The sequence below is a fragment of the Astatotilapia calliptera genome, chromosome 10 (assembly GCF_900246225.1).
Source record: "Astatotilapia calliptera chromosome 10, fAstCal1.2, whole genome shotgun sequence".
Taxonomy (NCBI): Eukaryota; Metazoa; Chordata; class Actinopteri; order Cichliformes; family Cichlidae; genus Astatotilapia; species Astatotilapia calliptera.
The window spans coordinates 1,892,496-1,915,798 of record NC_039311.1 but is presented as its reverse complement, the minus strand read 5'-3'; the positions used below and the strand labels follow the sequence as shown (position 1 = coordinate 1,915,798).

Sequence of the window (23,303 nt, the reverse complement as noted above, 5' to 3'; positions counted from 1 at the left end):
GGAAAACGAAGACGTAACGCAGCCATCCGTGAGAAAAATGTACTGCATTTTTCAGACTATAAGGCGCACTTAAACTCCTTTAATTTTCTCAAAAATCATCAGTGCGCCTTATGTATGAATTCTGATTGTGCTTATTGACCTCGAACTGATTTCATGTCGTACACAGCGCTCAGCAATCTGTCAAAAATGTTTTAGTACGAATTTGCTAAGCTACGAAGCCGCACCGCTTGATGGATTGTTGGAGCGTTACGGCTACCGTAGTCAGGAGCCTCACAGAGGAATCTGGGTCCTAAACTCCGTCCCTTCAGGTCCCAAAGTCAAATGAACACAGAGTTAAAAACTGTCTAAATTCTTTCATCTTTAATAAAATGATATATGAATGATGTAACAATTAAGTTTAACATCCAGGCATCCATGAAAACAGGATTTATTACATTTAACAGAGTTAGAAGTTAGCAGGAAGTTAGCTCGCTAGCTTCCACCTAAACATGATATAGCATGTTCTGACTGAGAAGTTTCTGAAAGAATTCAAACGTACAGCTCTGCTATCACTTCCAACATGAATGAAGACAGGAAACTAAACAGCAGTGACGTTTGTAGGGTTACTGAAGTTGGGCTAGCTGGTATATAATGATGTGCTACGTGATCGCTAGCGACACAGCTATGTTAGCATAATATAAACACAGTGAAGCTGGAGGATGAACGCTAACTTTTTTTTCCACTCGAAGTTAACGTGAAGGTTCCCGATGGTTAGAGACAAATGCAATCGCATGGCAGGATGCTGTAAACGCACCAAACTTCAGTCAGGAGAACAACTGAGATAATCCATCCACAATACCAGGTTAGTCATTAATATACTGCAACAACATGGGAATAGAGCTGCTGCAGAGGATTCAGCATTAATGAATCAATGGTACAGAAGTGGAGGAAGCAAGAAGAATGAGTTGAGGAAAGTTCGACTTATCTGACTATTTTGTTTCGCTTAATGCGCCTTTTAATCCGGTGCGCCTTATGTATGAAAAATATGGCACATTTTGATAGTTCTGTACTATAATTTAAGTGTCTCTGGGTGCAGCCATCCAGCTATGGGAGAGGCTGTAGTTAACACACTAATCACAGGGTGTGTGTGTAATTGAATTAGTCCAGTGGGAGTAAGGTCACTGTTTGCCCTCTGTAGGTCTGCAGCCCCACAGTCGGCCCACTGGGGGTCCTGGCAAAGACAGACAGAGCACAATTTCAGTGTTGTGCTCTCTTTCCACTCTGAGGAATGCAACTGACCTCCCACCTCTCACCAGTCGTTACCTACACCTATCTCACTTAAGGCATGAGCCCACACACGGGGCAGCAATTACCCTTCCCCCAGACTTTGAGGACCCGCACGTTCTTGATCTAGAAGCTACAGCACTCTGTGCCCTTCTCACTCTTTTTCTTCAGAGAACAAAAGAGGTGGGTGGTGGGGGACAGGCACTCAGTCAAACATGGCAGCGCTTGTTTAAGGTCAGCTCCCATTCACATGCTGCTGAAAGCACGCCTGTCAATCACACATAACCACACAGAGGCTGCTGCTTCTGAAGCAAGACAGCTGGGAGCAGGAAAAGCAGGCGACTGCATAAGCCTTGCCTCCGCCAACGCACATTCAGCTTACCCTCGTAAGCACTGACACACACATCCTGTTGTGCACACTTTCTTTTAGCTACAGACAAGAAGGAAAATAGTGGAATCCAGGAAGGATGATACTGAAAACACACTACAGGAGGAGGACACTACACTTTTACACTCTGCCACTGGCTGTTTGCATGGTTGCCTTAACCAGCATCCACTGTTACACTGACACTGTTAACCTGACACTCCCCAGCTGTTCCACTTATCTCTAATGTCACTTTGCAGGTTTTATATAACACAATAAAACACATTGGAGGCGCATTAGAGCGTTTTCCAAACTTGTGCATCTCGTTTTTAGAAGCAGACGCTTTGAAATATTAGATCTCTGCATCATAGTGAAGCAGTCTCCTCTTTTTCATTAAGTTTGTTTAAACACACACCATGAAATATTAGACAGGCTGCAAAAACAGATTTCGGTTAGAAAAGATCAAACCAGAGCAGCCATCTTCCTACTTCCACACCCCGAGACTGCTCAAGTACAAAATGGCAGACCAGATGGAAACGGAGCACCTCGGGCACCAACAGATGCTCCCACGAGGCCACTTGGCACACACTCACTTATCCGCTATAATAGCCCTGATTATAGCAAAGACAGTGTAACACATGCACTGTTATTTCATATATTTAATGTGCCGAATGCTTTAGCCTACCAAGAGTAAACCAAAGTAAACTGAGCCATGCGTGACCGTTTTTCTGTAACCGGATAGCTCGGATGATCCTACAGGGCAGACACCTGATGCTAGGTGGAGAACACGATCGGCATAAGGGGTCAATACAAAAAACCGTTGGTCACGAGACAAAAAGAGACGAGGCAGGAACTTAGCAGGAGGACAGCTGACTGGCTAGATGGTCGCTGGTGGCTGTCGTCTGGCTGATAGATGGCCTCGCTGCCTAAATGACTGGTTAACTGACTGAAGGCAGTTGTAACTGTAGCTATTCATTAGTAGAGCAGCGAGCAGTTAGCGAAAGTGCTAATGGCTGGCCCAAAGCTTGGCTTTCACAGCCTAATGTCAGGCTCACACAGAACAGTCTATCAGACTCATCACATTACACAGGCTACAGGACCAGACGATGACATCACTAAAGGTGCGCTACCTCACAAGAAAAGGTCTGCCCTCATGGAAATATAACAGCCATCGAGCAGGCGTTACATTAAATCACAAGTATGGATCTGCTTCACGTTACATTTACACAAATTATTCAGAGCAAGGACTTTGAACATAATGTGAAAGCAGAGAGCGAAGAATGAGGCAGATATATGAAATACCTAAATAAATCTGTTTGCTCGGCTTGTTTTTAGAGCTCGGAGCACAAATGGAGACTTTTAGAAAACTGAACTCATCCTTTTATTGTGGCAAACACTCGAACAACAAGTAGAAAGTGTTCTCACTTAAGTGCAGTGCTCCCATAAAAACGCAATATTATCATGCAGATGGCATTAGAAACTGTGTGTTTGCACAGTTACACTGAGAACTCACGTATTTAACCTCCACTTTAACACAGGCCTGCAGCCCCGAGGTAAAACCTGCATGTGGACGTACCTTCTCATTGTACTTGAACTTGACATAGAACCAGCTGGACTTGATCATCGTTGTCTCTTCTGCTCCTGACTGATTCAGTGCGTGAGGAATGACTGATGATCAGCGTGCAGCCTAATGACACGGACGTTTCTGCTCCTTTATCCCGTTGGTCTTTGTGCTGCTCCTTTCTCTCACTTCGAGCCCCGGAGCCAGCTCCCGTTTGCTTCACTCCTTCGTCTTCCTGCCGCGGCGTGCCGTGTGTCTCATGTCGGGTTTGGAAGGCTGACAGAGGAGCTCCTCAGATGGGCTTCAGCTGTGTTCAGTGGTGGCAGATGCCAGCAGAGGCGCAGCAGAGAGATGTTTTACTTCTAAGTGGGCTAACTCTACACGCTGCAGCACCAACCTCCCGCACTTCCCTCTCCCTCTTTCCTTTCTTTCTTCCTGCCTATCATATGTGCTCACTTTCTCTGCCTCACTTACTCTTTTTATGTTTCCCCTTTCTCGAGCCCTGTGCTCACTCAAATCACCTTCTCCGTGCTTCCCATTGCTCTTTTTTATGCACCGGTAAACTCTTTCATTCCGACCTCATTTAACCCCCTTCTGTATCTATTTCAATCTTACGTTTCTCTGCCCTCTGTAAACCAACACTGTCTGCTTTATTATTTCTACAGAAATCAGCCCGATGCTAGTCTGACTCCAAAGGTTCAGAGCTCCCCTGGGCCAAATGCACTCTGACAGCTGAACAAATGCACCCCCTAAATGCTACGTCAAATGTATTTATGCTGAGATCAGATTGGGCAAAACTCCCTCTGCATGAGCGCTTCAAATATTTACAAGGATTGTAGCAAAGATTGCCGTTAGCGGCTTATCTAGTATTCCTGTTTCACCAAATTCCAACTACTGGGACATTCCATGTATTCCGGTACTGATTTGATTTCCATGAATTCTTCTTCTGTGCTTCCTGATTCAACTTTACATGATATAAAATATCTCTCTAAGGTGGTTAGCATTGCTGTCTTGCAGCAAACAGGGTTGCGAGTTTGAATCCACCATCTGGCTGTGTGTCGTTTGCATGTTCTCCCTGTGTTTGTGTGGGTTCTCTCCGGGTACTCGTGCAGTTAGCGGGGTTAGGGGTTTAACTGGTGATCCTAAAGTGCCCGAGAGTGTGAATGGTTGTCTGTCTCTTTCTGTGCCCTGCCTGCATCGTACAGCCTGGACAGGTCGCCAGTCTGTCACAGAGAGACAACCTGTCCTGGTTGTGGTTGGATCTCTCGTCCATCCATTCATATATTTAATTTTGAAATTAAACCAGCAGTTAATACTGCATCATGCAGACACAAAGCAAACTCAGCTTTCACTTGAAGTTATGTAGTTCAGTTTTAGCCTCAACTTGAGACTAGGAACGGGCCACCCAGTCAATGTTTACATTCTGCCACTCCCGCTGGCACACAGGGCCCATATCCCATCCACACAGTGCTGCTGCTGTGTATATAATCATGTCACTTTTGACGATGGTTTGAAACTACAATGGGCTCCTGTATCCCACAGGGTTTATCCAAATTTGGCAGCTCCCGAGGTAAACTGAGGCAACCCCTGTCATGGGACAGCAGTGGGTTATAAACAAAAGTAATCAGACGCAGGAGTGCCACTGCGTCAGCATCCATGGAAACATAATCTCCCTTTGTTCAAGGTTTGTGCCAGCATGGGGGGGGCAGCATCTAATGCCATCGTGGGACATCACGGAGGACGGACCGACTCTTTCACACGTCATGCTTACAACAGTGAAGCAGGAACAGATTGGTAAAAGATCGATATAGTCAATACAGCGGTTCTACTCTGTGCTTACTACACAAAGGGGCGTAAAGAAGGGTCCATGCTGATCGTAGATACAGAACACAGAGCCGTATTTCCCTGCATCTGTCTGTGGATAGGTTATTGAGCACTAAGACGAGGACTGCTCGCTGAAAATGAGACATTTGCATATCTTTAAACAGCTGACATTTAGGAGACAGCATCTCTGCATGTGTGCAGGCACAGTTGGCCTGCAAACAAACAAAGCAGGTAATGTCACTGATTTTTCCTGCATGACAAATTTGATACACGACTACAGAAGAGAAACCATCATTTAACATGAACCTATCAAATTAACTAACAGCTAATTTGTCCTTTTTTTATTAGCCACTGAGGATGTCTGCACTATTAAGCAATGAAAGTGGGACACTACGACTACAGTTTGTCCTGCAGTGATAGTCGTACAGTAACATTTATGTCTATTTTATATAAACTTGTATTTCAACACAGTGCTGTCACAGTTTTGCCATCATTTACTGATTTTTTAACCCCTTCCTCTGCATTTTTAGGTCAGCAGTGACGTACGGAGGGCTTGTCTTCAGCAGTCGGTCTAATCAGAAGAAAAACAAACAGCAGGTTTCCTTGACTCAGGGCTGCTGGGGCTGAGCGCGTGTGGGCTGCTGTATATCATTTGCTTCAGTCCTGTTCTTCCTCCTTACTCTTCTTTCTCTCTTGTCTTATCACTTTCCACTCTCCTCATGCCACCCATGGGGAGCCTGTAGTGCTGTAATGCTAAGTGACAGCCTGCCTGCCTGCTCACTTCCCACACACATGCCTACGCTTGGCCATGTCCCCCACGGCCATCGCTGCGCCCAGATAACAGAGTTTCAAAAGCTCGGAGGGATGAAATCCAAAAAAACAAAAAAGAGTTTAGGGTATCGTTTCAGCGACTGGTGTGCGTTTAGGCACAACACGGAGCTGAACAGAGCTGGAAAGGTGCAGTCAGTGGCTTGCTGATAATATTTTGAAGACTGTGCACAATTGCATTACAAGGTTATCTTGAGATCTCTTTGGATCTCAAATTACACAGTTATATAGCGTGCAAAGACATATCAAAACAATTAAGTTCAGGGGCAACAGAACAGGCCAACATGAGGTCAATGAGCATTGTTTCTGCATGGCTTTACCAGCATCAGGAGGGAGGAGGAGGCTGAAATGCGCCAGTTTTTCTACAAATATCTCAAATATCAATATGTCTAAAAAGGAGTCTCTTCTTTTTCAACACAAACTGGGAAGAAGCTTTAGCAGGCTGTAGAGGCTCTGGAGCTGCCCATCTGCACAGACTCGAGCGTGACGCTGTGTTTTTAGCGTGGACATCTTTGTCATAATCGCTTGTCAACGTCCGTCCTAGTGTGCGACACACGAGAGCACGTACAGTGGACCTGACACTTTTTGTTTATGTGCTAGCTTGCTCTCTCCTCCGGCTGCAGCAGCCCAGATGTTCAACCCCGTGAGCTACAACGCTTCAGCTCTGCTCCGATTTTCCATTAAACCTGCTAGCATGAAAAAGAGTGAGCACGCCATCCTGCAAAACACTTCCTCCTTAGAGTTTGCTTTAATCTTTTAAACTCAGAAGCAGCTCTGTGCTACAACATAGTTCTCTTACATAATCAAATATAAGGTTAAAAAAATAAATGGAGACAAATGAGAGACACTTTTTTAATGAAACTCACCTGTGGGAACTGTTAGTGAAGGAGGGAAGGCTTTACAACAAACGACACCCCCACTCCTCTACAACACTGCTGCAATGGGCCGGCACGGCACAGTGCATGTTTCCTCGCTTCCTCTCCGCAGGCCATATTGGCCAGCAACACAAAGGCCATTTCCTGCTCTCCACACAGATATTACAGTTGAAGCTAAGTCTCTCTGATGGCCAGATAATACAGGTCTGAGTCCCGTCTAGGCCACAGCCAGGAAATCACGTTAGCCTGCCCCCCTCTGCCTTCTACTGCTGGGGATTATAGCACCAGGCTGCCTTGGCACAAATTACTTTTGCTGTAATGCAGTGAGGAAGCTTGTATTAAGGTCCATGAGGTGCAGCAATAACTTGTTTGTTCCTTTGGGAGAGCTGACCACTGACCACTAGTTTAGCTTTATTACTGTAAAAAAAGTATGCAGTGAGACTTACAAGGAAATAATTCATGTAGGGGAAAAAGCTCTAAACCGGTCAATCAAACGAGCATTAATGTGATGAAGGAGGAATCTGTATTTAATGCTAATCTAGCTAACCAATTTTTGGGGCAGGAAATAACTTCAAACTGGTCAAAGCTAGCAACTGTTACATAATGCTCTGAGCTGAGTGCTAAAACTAGCATGCTAACATGAGCTGAATGTTAAAACTAGCATGCTAACATGTTAATGGGCAACTACAGCATTTACTAATTATAAACAAAGCACAACTACGGCTTTTGGACACAGAAGTCCTTCTACTGATTTAGTTATACAAAAAATGCATCAAATACACAGACATGAAGATGCCTTTAAATACCTCGATGAATCCTCATAAACTGAGATTTTACTAAAAACTTTGTGTCAAAATGGATAGAATTGATTTTCTGGGATGGCATTAGATGGAAGGTGGAGTGATACACTCATGTAACAGTGAAGTATTTCTCTCAGAAGTCAATCCGGTCTTTAAGTCTGATGTTATTAGCAGTGTCTGGGTCCAAACTCCGCTTCAGGTCCCAAAGTCAAGCGATCACTGCGGCATCACTGAGAGTTAAAAACTGTCTAAATTCTTTCATCTTTAATAAAATCATCAGTGTTGCTGCTTTACCAGGTGTAACAATTAAGTTTAACATCCAGGCATCCATGAAAACAGAATTTATTAAATTTAACAGAGTTAGAAGTTAGCAGGAAGTTAGCTCGCTAGCTTCCACCTAAACATGATATAGCATGTTCTGACTGAGAGGTTTCTGAAAGAATTCAAACGTACAGCTCTGCTATCACTTCCAACATAAATGAAGACAGAAAACTAAACAGCAGTGACGTTTGTAGGGTTACTGCAGTTGCACTAGCTGGTATATAATGATGTGCTATGTGATCGCTAGCTACACAGCTATGTTAGCATAAACACAGTGAAGCTGGAGGATGAACGCTAACAATTTTCCACTGGATAAAAGTTAACGTGAAGGTTCTTCATGGTTAGAAACAAATGCAATCGCATGGCAGGATGCTGTAAACGGACCAAACTTCAGTCAGGAGAACAACTGAGATAATCCATCCACAATACGAGGTTAGTCATTAATATACTGCTGCATGGGCTGGAGTTACACCGTAAGGTTTAAAAAACTGAGCTTTAAAATGAACAGCAGTAATAAAAACCGAGAGAGGCCGACAGTGATCACTGACTGTTTTTAGGGGCTTGTTGAGATTAAATAGAACAAGATACAAAGCATTAAAACATGTTAAACACACAACAGCCTTAGTTTGGGCCCAGAAGCAGGATTCATCACGTCATCACTTGAAGACCGGATTGACGGAAAATGACCTGACCTTGCCTTCAGACTGCAAAGATAAATTAAATCCCACACATGTAAATAAAGTTAATGCCAAATAAACCTCCACAAAAGTGTTTCTATTACACCGTGCTGAAAGAAGAAGATGGTTTGTCAAATTCATGTAAGAGTACCAACATGTCGTGTGCTGACTTTGCCAAAGGCCTGCAGAAATGATCGCAGGTTCAAACTGGCGTGCAAAAACACAGACATGCACACACACACACACACACACACACACACACACACACACACACACACACACAGAGTCTGAGTACAGAGCCAAGGCTTCATTTGGAGTCATTTCCAAACAATTCAGCACGCGATTTGGTTGGGGGTCTGGTTGAAGTGGGGGGAAACAGACTCCAGAGAGCAACAAGGAACATAAAAAGGAGGGGAAATACTCCATGTTCCAATAACTTTCAGATGCATGAGCCAATGCCAGCTCCATGATGTTTCAGTTCACCTCCTCCCTTCCTCAGCTCCTTTGCACGCATTCACCCTCTCCTAGGGAAGCTGCCTACAGACCCAGCTGTCCCAGCACTGGTCAGCGAACAGATCAGATGAAAGCAGGAAACAGATAAACACAGACTAATTGCTCACAGACAGAGACTAGAAACAGGGTGAGTGGTGTGTGGGGGCACTGTAAGTTATATGTTCAGAAACAGGATGGCTGGAGGCTAGGTCAGAACTCGTGATGCTAAACAGGGTCTCAAAGTCTCTTACATAGAGTCTGCACCCACAACAGACTGAAAATCACACAGTGAGAAAAGAAGCAAAGAAACCTACTTAAATCCAGTGCAAGACCACAAGGTCTTTCATATTCTTCCCATGGTTTTGACATTAAAATACTAAATGTCAAAACCAAGACATCTACCAATAGGACCAGTACTTTTCCAGCTTCATGTCATGGGGGCAACAGTCCAGAGATGCCCAGTCTTTCTCACCACCCCTTCTAGCTGCTTGCAATCCAATGTCATTAGCAGTTTCCTGGTCGCAACTCCTCTTCAGTTCCCAAACTCAAGTAAGCTTGTTTCCATATAATGATATAGGATGTTCAGACTGAGGGATTTCTGGAAAATGCAAACGTACATCTCTGCTGTCATTTCGGACATAAATGAAGATGGAAAACTAAACAGCAGTGGCGTTTGCAGGGTTGCTGAAGTTGGACTAGCTGGTGTATAATGGTGCTACGTGGTGGCTACACAGCTATGGTTTGGATCGTATGAGGCCCTGATGGGCAGAGAGAAATGCAACTGCAGCAGGAAAAACGTGCTGAAAATGGGCCAAACGTCAGTCACAAGAACACCTGAGATGATCCATCCAGAGCATGAGCTTAGGCATTAATACACTGCTGCATGGTTTGGATAAATTCCTGATCCTCAGCTTCCATGTGCCCATTCAAATCTTTGTTAGCCTCAGAGTGATTCTTTTCTGAGCCGTTCAAATATTTGATGTCTGGCAAACTGAGCCGATGCAGTTACATCGTCAGGTTCAAAAGCTGAGCTTTAAATTAAACAGTGCTAATAAAAACCCTGAGAGGGCGACAATGATCGCTGACTATTTTAGGGGCTTGTTCAGATTAAACAGAAGACGCAAAGCATTAAAACTTTAAAAAGACAACAGGTTTAATGAACGCAGTGCAGTTTGGACGAGCTAGCTGAGAGGGATCTAAGTGGTGTAAAACAGGTCAGACGCCCAGACCTCATCAGCTGGTTCCTTTTGATGTGAAGGAGTAGCAGCTATACTCTGAGTCCGTCCCAAATGACCGAGTTCCTCACCCTATCTCCAAAGGAGAGCCCCACCACCCTTCAGAGGAAACTCATTTCTGCTGCTTACATGCTCATTCTTTCAGCCACTGCCCACAGCTCATGGCCATCGGTGAGGGCAGGTGCATAGATCGACCAGTGAATAGGCAGCTTTGTTTTCGCATTCAGCTCGCTTTTAACCACAACAGATTAGTACAGCATCAGCATAGACACCATGCCGATGTATAAATCCACCATTTGCCCATTAATCATAAAAAGGACTCCAAGGTGGTGGAAAAAGGGTGGCGTGCTGACCCAGCATGAGCACATTACTGGGCCTCTATGCACCATATCGCGCCCATACTGTGGTCTTTTGCTGTTTCTTGCCTGCTTTGGATCAGAACATTAGTAATGCTCGCAGGTTTAGTCCAATATGTCCAGTTTTAGCTGCATCCATGACTTTCTGAAGTTGGAGGTTTGCGATGGTGTGGCTGACCTCGATTTGCCCCTTTCACTTTCGGCCTGTGCAGACGCTAACGTTTGTGCTCCATCAGCAGAGTCCTTCATTTCCACAGGGAGGCGTACCTTCTCCTGCTTGTACTCTCCAGCGAGTTACCCACGCTGTCCATCTTGCCAACCTTTAAGCTCAGGATTTCACAGACCTTCAATGGCCACACCCTCCACTGGTGCAGAGTACAAACGTGAACTTCCCAGATACAGGACTCATTGATTTTTGCCATGCCGTGCACAAACTGTTGCTTGGTTACCTCCCCGGTCTGTCTGCCAGACAGCTGTGCAGTGTAACACTTCCTCACACAGAAAATTACATTATTCGAGTATATGTAGTCTTTATTATGAATTCTAAAACTAGTAATAGCCCTAAAACCTAAACTGTTACTAGAAAATAACAACTACATGTCTTCAATGGCTGTTGTCTTTGCAGGACAAGGTTAAAATGACCCTGTTGGTGCTTCTAGTATTAAAACAGAAGAAAAAGGCTGTTTGTAAGAAAAGAATTATGATGAAAGATAATAGAAGAGATCAAAACCTGACCTCAGAAACGTGAAATTTGCACCAGATGCCAAACTAATCTACTTAAAGCAAAGAAGAGAAAATAAAAATGGGAAGTGTTGGATAAATGATGAAGGAGTCCTCTCTGTGCTCACTCTGACGTCTTCCAACTGGTCACAGTTGAGAAATCTGCAGCGTAACCATCTATTTTGCGTTTATGCTCCCACATAGTTATAGTCGTCCTTTTATCTCACCAATCCACTCAAGTTCATGTATATTTTTAAAAAAGCCCCGCTGAATAAATGAGCAACTATAAAAACAAGAAATGTAATTTATATTCATCTCGTTTCTCATAAATGATCCAAATGGGTGATGACGGCTCCACAATATCCTACTAACCAGTAACATGGCTAAAGCTAGAACAAGCTAAGACCTACAGAAAATGTGCGCAGTGATGGAGGGCAGAGGAGGGAAAGGCTGGAATAATAATATTAATTCAAAAAATAACTGTAACAATCACTCCCATTACAGTGTCTGTATCTGAGCATGAAACCATCCATTTCACCAAATTACAGCATGTAAAGCTAAATTTAGATATAATTACATTTACAAACGGTCTTCAAAGGTCACAGTAAGAAATTACAAAATAATATCTTGTTTTGGATTTCACACATTTTGTTTCTATGTAGCTACAGGCAGTAAGTATTCTGCAGATGCCTCCTTTACTTCCCCCCCAGGGCCAAAGACACATGGGACTGGGAGCAGAGGATAATGACCTCTGAGCCAAAACACGTGATTCTAGAAGAAGAAGGAGGCGATCCACCCAGGGGTCCTTACGGGGAGCGACCCCATTACAAACTCTGAAGAACAGGCCGCATCTCATTACTCGCGCTCCTTCACAACAGTCTAGTTAAATGATTGATTGTAACCTATGAACTACATGTGTACACTGACAGGGGAAATGCATCAGGGAGGAGGGGGATGCACTAGTGCTGCATGTGGCCTCTGACTCGGATCGTCCAACATCTCAGCATCACAAGATGCGCAAACACATCCGTGTGTTCTCAGCTTCTCCATTTCTTCTGACAGTCTTGTGCGTAAGTGTATTGTATAGCTCGAGGCAAGTCAGGGAAGCAGCAGAGGCAGCATAAAGGCATCAAAGCAGTCACCTCCACCGCAGCTCTTAACAGGTCAACTCCAAGAGATAGCACTGAGCCAAAGACCTTTGAATCAAGGTTAACGGCAGCTTGGGAGAGAGCTATCAAAGTGATCTAAAGCACAGTTAAAAGGAAATAAAGGTAGACTCTATTACAATAGCCGTATTGATCGCGTGAACCTTTTGCCCAGAGACAAATCTGTATTTCAAAGGCAATGATGGTTGCTCTGTATGTGAGGGTGATGTTTAATGTTCTCCCACTTCACTGCAGGTTCCAACAAGAAGTTGACCTCAGAGTTTAATTTGGTGAACTCTGATGCAGTAACACGTAAAGCAGCTTTTAAGTTTGTGCAGCTCCTGCTGTCACGTACTGGTGTGATGTAAGGAGCCCAGCAGGCAGTGACCAATTAGCACATTTCAACTGCAAACTGCATGCAGACTTGTTTACGCGGTTTCTTAAACACAAACCTTTTAAGCGCATAATTCTGTACAAATCAGGAACATCTTTACACATCTGGATACATTCACAGTGTTGAAGAGCATGTTTGTAGAGAGCTGTTGATGCCGTGCGATAATCAAAAGAATCTAGTTTTTGCAAAGCAGCATTATTTTTTGCTCATTACACCCACTTAGCTCTGAAAACACGAGAAATCTGCTTCATGCAGAGGAGACGGCTCTGTCAGCACACACCCATGCACATGGCACTGGAGTCTTCCACACTAACAAGGATGTGTCACCGAGAGTCAAACCCTGCAGAGTGGCATATTTTTACTGGAGAAGTGACTGCGACGCGGACAGACCCTCGTATGCACCGCTGTATAATAAGCTCTACTTATTTTAGCTTCATTATTGCCAGCTGGTTGCTGCACCACAGAAAATCACATCAACTTGGATTTGAGGCAGGCTGTGATAATAAACTAGCAGACTGTGTGAGGGTGCATCAGTGTGTCTGGATTACACAAAGCACATTAAAGCTCACATTGCTTTATTAGGCAAAATGTGCAGATGTATATTTTTTAATTAGACTCATCAGAGCGTGGCCCTAAAGCTGACCATCGGTGGGTGAAACATGGTGCAATTAGAGTTTTTACATTAAAGCTGCTGACCAAACCCTTTACGGCACTGCTTTTGTTCTAAATGAGTAAATAATAACAACAACAACAATAATAATAAAAGGTAGCATTTAAAGTATCACAATCTGAGCACCGAAATTGGAAAAAGGATGCATGTTAAATGAAAAAAGGTCCAAGCATTCTCCTCAGCTAGCAGCAGAGGGTGCCAGCACATCACAAAAACAGCCCAGCATGCAACACATTTCAGGACTCCAGCTCCAGTTTACTCATCTGAACTGGAGAGAGAGAGGGGGGGAGGGAGGGAGGGGGGGAGAGAGAGAGAAAGTGAGAGAGGGAGGGAGAGAGAGCGACAGGGAGAGAGAGAGAGGGGGAGAGAGAGAGGGAGAGAAAGGGAGAGAGAGAAAGAGAGAGAGGGGGAGAGAGAGAAAGAGAGAGAGGGGGAGAGAGAGAGGGGGGGAGGGAGGGGGAGAGAGAGAGAAAGTGAGAGAGAGAGAGAGAGGGAGAGAGAGAGAGAGAGGGAGAAAGGGAGAGGGAGCCATTGTTGGTGTAGCTGTGTTTTCTGTTTTTTTGCTCAGGATTCAATTACTCCATCTTTCCAGTCCCTGCAGCTTCTGGCTGAGAGGGGACATGGTCTAGACATGCTGTGTTTATTCCAGGAAACCATATAATGATGTTTCACATGGCGACTTTATATAAATTCAAGCTTACTGTCAAAGGATTCCCAGGCAGGAGAGATTCTGTGTGATGCAGAGAAGGTGACTTCAACAGAACAAAATAAGCCGTAATGTTTTTTTGCTTTTACCTCCAAGTCTGTTAAGCTATTCGCTTGTATTTTCACACCGACCCGTCCTCGTTTCACTTTGCTTCACAGAGGCTGATAGAAGCATTTGTCACAACAGAGATGTGGCGTGCGCTCGAATGCACGAAGGTTTTAAGCAAGATTGAATATTTTTCCTCCTCTGTCGGTGGCAGATGAGCCCAGGGTCTGGGTAAATCACAGATGGCTATTTCTCTCTCCCTGCTCTAGGGTGACAGGAAAACTGAGACTGCCACCTCCTCAGCCTGCGGTGGCAAAGGACTGGCACAGTCAAGAGGATAGGGAGGGAAAAGAAGAGGATGGAGTCTGGTCTCCCCTGCGGGTTCCTTGGAGAAACAGTCTCCATCTGCTCATCTGGGCCTTTTCTGACAGTCAACACATTTTACCATTTCCTTTTATACTCTACTGTACATGACTCTGAAGAAGGCAAAACTCGAGGGCGCACCCAGAGGTACGACTGCCTTCATACTACGCTCACTGTGTTTAAAATAATTTGATACTTTTTCATCAGAATAAGCATTAAGTCAGTTAAACGTCTGGGATTTGATCTGGTCAGTTACGTTTTTTCACTAGTTTTGCATTTGGCTAGGGGTCAGTGTCGCTGCTGGCAGCATGAGGTGATACAAGTAGTCCAACTCCCCCCCGGCCCGGTACCGCCCCGCGAGCCGTTTGGTAGCGGGCCACGAGAGTCGATGCTTGGGTGTGAAATTTATGGTTTTCAGGGTTTTTATCATTGTTATCGTTAACTCGGTGTCCCTGGTTTTTCTCCATGTGTTATGAAGAAATTCATTTTTGGTACCGGTAATGGTTTTATTTTGTTGTATTTTTCCTCGACACCTTAAAGGCCGGTCCATGGCACAAAAAAGGTTGGGGAGCGCTGCCTTAACCCGTCGCCAGGGCTGGAAGACACTGACTGCTGGCAGAGCTCTACAAAACAACCTCCTTTAGCTCACTGGTGTGGACATCTGGCAGCCTGATGGCCATTAGGTATCAGGAGGATACCTCTGGATCCGCTGTCAGACTCTATGCTGGTGCAATGGGCCTCGAGTTTCCTCCTAGTGCACGATAATGCATGTAGGGAGTCCCTAGAAGAGGAAGGCAACCCTCGCCAATAGCGCACCTCTGGGTCCAATCTAACCGCCAGGTTGCATTTCAGACTGTCCAGAGCTCAGCGATGCTCTGGTCCACATTAGGGAGGAAAGCTCCAGGACACCATCCCTCGTCTCAGTAGCCAATCGGAACAGCTTCTCCCATAATTTTCCACTTCAATTTCCAGGCAGTTCTGAAATGAGCCTTCTGTAGGTTGAACGTTTTCATTTCTATTAAACGATGATATTCTATTAAATATCATCACAGGTATTTATTTTTTAAATCATTTTTCTCCATTGGGATCTGATGTTTTAAAAGTGTTCCTTTTGTGTAGCTGCACACTCTCTTAAAGCAGTGAATGCACACTGACTTGAGTATTTTTTCTCCTGTCAAGTACGAACAGTTTTTCTCTGACAGTGGATTATAACTTGTTCTGGAGCTCTCATCCTTCATATCTGGTGTTGTGTAAGGTTAAAGGATCAATACCACTCCTTTCGCTCTGAATTTGTGCCTGCGTGGCAAGTTAAGAGGGGTTTCCAACAACATTTTGTTTTGAGTGATGAAAGCAGTGGGGAGAATAAAGGCTGAGCCAAGGTCAAAGTCTTATCCTCTTCCCATTTCAGGTCAGTCTGCATTCCTGTGGGAATGTAGCCCAAAAGCAGTCGGAAATGAGCTGGCATCAAACAGGACTCTGACTTCTGCCTGTATGAAGGCACAGAGACGAAGAAAGTGTTTTCATGTTGTCTGCCATATCTGGCTTGAAGAGTTTGTTCAGGCTGCCACGATTCTGTAACAGTGGATGTCAAACAACATCAGGATGTCCTACTGTACTATGTCTTATTACCATGTTGCTGTTGCCATGGTGTTATGGTCATCACTGAGGGGGGAAATAAAGGGCGGCTCAGTCAGGTCTCCAGGACAAAGAAATATAAACATCAACTCTCAAACTCTGTTTATGCTTAAACTGAGCTGCACAAAGAGCAGAGTCCGAAAAAACAAGCAGTACCAGAAGAACTAAAAGTGTCAATTAATTATATTATAACCGTATTATTTCAATAATGCAATTATTTTGAAGTGTGATGACACTTGAAGCCTCTAACTCTTTTAATTTCTGACACTTAATAAACTACTTCCATGTAAACGAGCCATCATCACCGAGTATATGTGAGCTATAAGACTGTTACAGTACATCGAGTGACAACAGTTCACTAACATCTCATCTTCACTGTGCCAAATGAAGTATTAAATAAAATAAATGAAATACTAAATGAAGAGGTTGGTCACTCAGTAAATGAGCCTCCACTGAAGCTTTTGTCCATCTCTAGAGTAGAATATACGTCTTTATTGTGACGAAACTGTTTGTCTACTATTATTTATCTTTGGTGTGATGTGCAAGGTAATGAAACTTATAGCAGTTTGGCCAAACGCAAATAATGAAGAAACCAGTAAAACTGGAGTTTAAAACACTGAATTTTGACAACAAGTAAAACTTCTTACTTGCTCATCTTATGTCATAGAGTAAAGATCCCATCGCTGCAGCCAGTGGGAATCAAACCATCAACCTTCCAGTTGCGTAGACGACCTGCTCGATCTCTAAAATGAACTGTTTGATCACGGGTGTTCAAGTAAAACACTTCACTCTGAAGACTCAGTACTAATCCAGTCCTTCACACAGTATTCAAGCAATACTAAAACCAATGATGAGGATGTTTCAACTCTAGTCCAAGCTCTGCGTTTTTTCAAGCAAACAGTATGCAAAAGAGTGCTAAAGTAAGGTTAATGTAACGTCAGCCATGGGTGCAGGCTCATGCATGCAAACCCTGTGTGTTCCTGAGTTTGAGTCAACTGTTCTCAGGCTAAATGATGGAACCAAAGTTCAGCCTTAAGCCTGAAAACATGTTCCATGTGTTGGTATGATGACACTATCCTGACATGGGCAAAATATGGAGAGATGCTGGTAAATCACAGTAACTCTATGAGCCAAATATCTTTAGTTTATGTAAGAAATGTATTCCTGTGGATTCATATAGTGTCCATTTAAGTTCTTTCATTGTTATGTAATCTGATGGTTCATTATGGGATAAATAAAGATGACATTACAGACAATTAACTGGTAGACTGCATGTAGTAATTACACAATAGTCATGACGGTGCCCCAGTTATTATCAACTATTATCCTCTGTTAATTCATACAATTTCATGGTGCTGTGTTAACTTCCTTTGCCAGTGGATTTTGAGTAATCCAAAAATCAGAGACAATTCACTGGGAATGACTAACTCCAATAAGGACAAATTACTAAGAGGATGTGGTCTGCCGTGTTATCAAAAGGAGGGAAATGAGGTAGAAGGAAATGGAGGCAAATTGATTTTCTTTTTACCCCCATCAGGGAGCGTGGAGCTGATGAAAAGCAAAGTGAGATAAGGACTTTCCAGAAATGACTCAACACGTGCAAATATGAGCTTTCGGATGTTCCTCCTACTCCCTGCAGCCACGCTCTCCACAGTCATTAAAACCTCTCTCTCATTTACTGTGATGAAGGGCTACTTACACCGACTTCAAGTGCTCGTCATTAACTCCCATTCCAAGTTTCGGACTCACATTTAAAAGGTTTTGGTTGGAAGTAATAAACTGACAAAAAAATTCTCCTTTGTTGAGCAGCAGGAGAATAAGGACGACAACATGTCAGTCACATTTGTCAAATGATGTCAAGATTATTCTATAAAGTCTGAAATTCATCATTTCTTGAACAGATGGGATCATATTATGCATGAATTACTAAAATTCACAGTATCACTGTTGAGGTTATTTTACAGCTTATGATTAAGAAGATGAAACATGTGGAATAACAGCAGTGCCATTATCTGGTTATCTTGTCCTACAATCAGACAATCAGCTGTCTCTATGGTGCTGAGTGCTACAAAAGATGACTGGAAGATTAGCATTGGACCAAACTGTTAGCTGAAACTTAAGCTTGTATCCAACATTTCATATCGGATGTTGACAACCCCTACTGTCCCTTTTGGATATAATGAGTGTTTGTTACAACTATTCTTGGCTCACATTTAGCCAAAAAATCAGGCTAGAACAACCTGCCTCTAGGGAGTGTATAAAACCAAAATACCTGTCATGTTACGGGGACTGTATGTAATTAACTCTGTGTAATTACCTCTTCTTATTAGCTTACAATAATCTATTAAAAATTCACCAGATCCGGTTTGCGCTTTGTGACACTTGCAGTGTTGACCCATCATATTCAAATACAGTCACCGGGAAGGACATCTTCCTTTCACCTAATGGGGTCTTTGAGACCAGTAATGCCAGAGGCAGAAGAGAAGTAATTGGCTTCTGTGTGCCTCAGCTCCTCAAGTGAACTGCAGTCAGAGCTCTAACAGATGAAGACTTGCATGAACATATAACTTATAGTCAGCAGATTAGACATGCTGACTATAAGTAAGCTTATAGTGAGCATGAAAATTAGCTGTCTAAATAACAACACCAGAAGATGGTTATAAGCTGACAATATGCCAGCTAGTGTTAGGCTCAAATGTTCTTAAAATTACACTTTTCCTCAAAAACATTTTGACTGCGTTCTCACATCGTATAAGTTTATCCAAGCATCAGAGTCCAACAAAGTAACATCCACTTCAAAGACAATTTTTGGTATACAGGAGTTAACAGCGGCTAACAGCAGTTAACAAAGACTGACAGCAGCTAACAGCAGTTAACAAAAGCTAACAGCAGCTAACAGCAGTTAATAAAGGCTAACTGCAGCTAACAGGAGTTAACAAAGGCTAACAGCCGCTAACAGGAGTTAACAAAGGCTAACTGCAGCTAACAGCAGTTAACAAAGGCTAACAGCCGCTAACAGGAGTTAACAAAGACTAACAGCAGCTAACAGCAGTTAACAAAAGCTAACAGCAGCTAACAGCAGTTAATAAAGGCTAACTGCAGCTAACAGCAGTTAATAAAGGCTAACTGCAGCTAACAGGAGTTAACAAAGGCTAACAGCCGCTAACAGCAGTTAACAAAGGCTAACAGCAGCTAACAGGAGTTAACAAAAGCTAACAGCAGCTAACAGGAGTTAACAAAGGCTAACAGCGGCTAACAGCAGTTAATAAAGACTAACAGCAGCTAACAGGAGTTAACAAAAGCTAACAGCAGCTAACAGGAGTTAACAAAGGCTAACAGCAGTGCGTACTGAAAGATCAGGATATCCTGAATAAATTAATCTATGGCCGTCATTCATCAAAAATGAGCTTCTCTGACTCACTGATCTGTATCGGACTCTCAAAGTTTTTACAGTCCCCTCCACCGTAAACAAAGACGAGTACTTCTCACTAACATTGTGAGCTGAGGTAAACAGTCCCTATCTGTATAAGGCTGTCAACAGACAGAGCTAAGCTTAAGGGATCATGATCAAATTAAAAACACATTTTATGGACTGGCCGGCAGCAAACCTACAAACTGTCCAATTACACAAACCCCTTCTAAGAATGTGTGAAAATAGCACAAATAGTGGAAATTTTGTTTGTTTTCTTAATGTAGCACAGTCCATTATACTCAAACTTCATGTGCTTAACATTGAAGCTGAAAAGACAAAAAACCTGTGGAGATTTATGATGAAAACATTAAAATAAAACGTATGCACATACTGAGCTACTTAGTGTAAGGCTCTGATATGTAAAAACAACATTAATGAAGTGGATGGTCTCAGGGACACTGCTCTGAATTTAACTCCAACCCTTTTTCAACAATAACAAAGCAGCTCAAAAACATGTTCTGTGCTTTGGTCCAAGTCACATCGTCAGTCACCGCTCAGGCGTAGTTAGTGGGCCAAAGGTCAGTGACAGTCATGGATGAAGCTGGACTGGAACTGAGCGGTTTAGTGAGCCACATGCTGGGTAAATATGTCCTTTTCTTAACCTGTAAATGCATTCTAGGCCACATACCAGTATTTCACTCCATTGTGAACCTTTAACCCACTGATGCTTTTCTTACTCAGCCACTATCTACTCTCTGACCCTCTCTTTTATAGGTATCAACAAAACATAGCAACGGCAATAGACCATTGATAACAGAAATTCTCTGCGGAGCACTTTCCAGGCAGTCACTCTCCAAACAGGAAGCTTTTCATAGGTTAATTCTCTGTGCAGAGCTGAAATCTAGGACTTGCCTAATTGAAATTTATTAAGTAATTGCCTTTGTAGTGTGGAGACTGCATCAAAGAGGAGCAAGAGAAGAGGCTTTAAGCAATTACACACCTTATTAAAGGATATTAGTGTGATGAAACCTTGAAGGTTCATGTACGTGTGCATTTACAGTAATGTGCAGTCTTGGGTGCATTTTACTGGGAAAATTGGAAACTGCAGCAGTTTATTGAAGTACATGCAAACATACACAGAAATACAGCATACAAGGCAAACACAGACTCAGCTAAATTTAATGAGCTTGAAAGTCAATATTTGGTATTTAAAATATATTTATTCTTTAAAACAGCCTGAAATCTATTAGGAAATGTTATTTCTTTCTGTTCTCTACCAGGATGGTCCCACACTGTTTCACTAATGTTGAGGGCTGGGCTGTGAAGAAGCCAATCCACCACTATCCAAGTACGCTTCTTACAGCACTGGCAGAGTGTTTGGGATCAATGTCATGATGAAAAATTCCCAATCAGACACTTTTAAGATGGCAGTGGGTGGTGCATCAAAATCTGACCACCACCAGCTCCGATGGAGCCTTAACCATGGCAGAGGCTTCTCTATGTTTTACAGATGGCTATAGAACAAGACCTGCTGCCTTTGCTTTTCCTGTTTCTTAAGAACATGACTTTCACATACTTCATCTGCTAAACATTGTTTTTTTAGGCCTGTCACTTCTTTTGTCCTCTGATTGTCCAGTTTTTTTGAGGACACACTGCACACGAACCAGCCTACCCTGGTACATTTTATGCCTTTGGACACTGACGGCTTCTTCGCTTGTTTTCAGTCTTTGTAGTCGACCATGTTTCAGAGGAACGTTTGGTGAGCCTGACATGAATCCTTCAAGCATGAAAAAGGCAACTCATTTAAAAACGATGAACCATGTCTCCTAAAACTGTAGCAAAGAACTAATTTTAAATTGTATCTTCAGGCGACTGATTACTAGCAGCTTATTGCAAACACAGATCATTTGTTCCAATTTCTTCAGCTGCATCTCAGCGTGTCACAGACAACACTGACTCCTTAGAAGCAAAATAGAAAGAAACGATGGGTGACTCAAGACTTTTGCACAGTACTGTATGTGTGAGTCTGTTTTGTTTTTTTCCATTTCCATTCTGAACAGCAGCGCATTTAACATTTGCCACAGTTACCTCGATACAGCATTAAAAGTTTTATAAGATGAATTCTGAACAGATACAAACACAAAAATAGAAGAAAAAGAAAAAAGCAAACTAATTATTTCCATTCCTGCACCTTCCTGATACACTGAGTCTGTTTCCGTCTCTGTGACATATTTGTCATTTCTCTCATGAAAAACTTAAATGTGGGTCCTCTATCTTGCTGTGATACTAACAGTTTTTCAGTTAGTTTCCAAAGAAATTGCAGAAATCAAAAAGCTGCTCACACCAACGATAGCTCTAAATGCATGTAGTTCTCATCTCTTCCAAATGCTTCAGAGTGAAAAACGCTCTCTTTGTTTTCTACATGAAACAATGATCCAAATTACCAGCAGCATCTCTGCATCTATGACAGACAGAGAGCGAGCGTGAAGCCTTTGTCTGGAGTAATATGATCTATGTACGGTCTTAAAATGTACACGCCTATATCGGAGTTATACACACTCTTCCTGCACCTCATCAGTTGCTTCTACATTCACAGTTTATCCTCCCAGACACGTCTAATTCTACAGGCATTCACTGGACGTAGTTTCTGTAGAGTCTAATAGAAAAAGGAGACTTCTTACTATCACTATTGAATTTGTTCATCATATGTTGTGTAAAAAGTCGTTTTCCATTATCCAACAGAGGCTTAAGAACCTAAGAAGCAATGCAAAATGCTGGAAATGCATCAGGAGAAAGTTAAGGTTTTTGGATCTGCTGTTTGATTTCACATGAGTCGAGACAGATGCACAGTTAACGTTCTGTCTCAAGCACCAGACTACAGACTACAGAAATATGCATAATGATATATTTGACGACTGGAATAAAAGGAGTCTTTTTTCCTTCTGCTCTTTCGAGCCAACCCTTGTCTTTTGTACAAATGAGTAAAAGAATCAACAAAATAATCGCCTCACATTTGTACAAAAATAGAAAAATCATCATTTTAAATGTGACTCAAATATTATTTGCAAAAACTGAATGCAATTAGGCTTGCTAGTTGCACTGGATGGGTGAATAGATTCAATAAAAGCCATTGATTCCATTTAGGAAATGATGCACTTAGAAGTTTTATGTGCTGTTTGAGGCTGTAATTAGTTTTTAAGCACTGTAACACGCCCCAGGGTGTATAAACAATAATGATCTCCAAGGAAGCATCAGCAGAAAATCTTTTGCCACGAGAAACCACTCCACTAACATTCCTGCACTACGACCATGACTATGGCAAATACTGTCATCTCTTTAGACCTGCTGTTGCTGGTGAAAATGTTGTCTGTGCCAGTGAACGAGGCAGGAGCGGGTAGAAAAGCTGCTTTGACAAAGATGGTGAGCATCTGCATGATGTCACACAGGCACAAACAAACAAACCAGTTTTCAGCAGTAAGAGCTGGAGGAAGGGATGAAAGAGTCCACACTTTTTCACAAGGTCTTACATCACTTTTCTTAAGAGGAGTAAAGTGGAAAAAAAGACTCATCCAGGTGGACTTGAACTATCTTGACTGCTCATCAGAAGCCTGTGCAGT

At 42.9% G+C, this 23,303-nt stretch overlaps 1 protein-coding gene across 15 annotated transcripts in view; it reads right to left on the bottom strand.

The window, feature by feature from the left end:
- auts2a (activator of transcription and developmental regulator AUTS2 a) overlaps positions 1-23,303 on the bottom strand; it is a 349,430-nt gene that overhangs the window by 226,011 nt on the left and 100,116 nt on the right. Inside the window, exon 1 of one of the 15 annotated variants that reach the window (XM_026183231.1) lies at positions 3,204-5,293. The exons of 13 other annotated variants lie outside the window; for them this stretch is intronic. In XM_026183231.1, coding sequence (XP_026039016.1) covers positions 3,204-3,251 — 48 coding nt within the window. In that variant the 5' untranslated portion in view covers positions 3,252-5,293. Of the gene's footprint in view, positions 1-3,203; positions 5,294-23,303 lie in introns of those variants that run through there. One more of the 15 variants, XM_026183229.1, reaches the window with a different exon arrangement.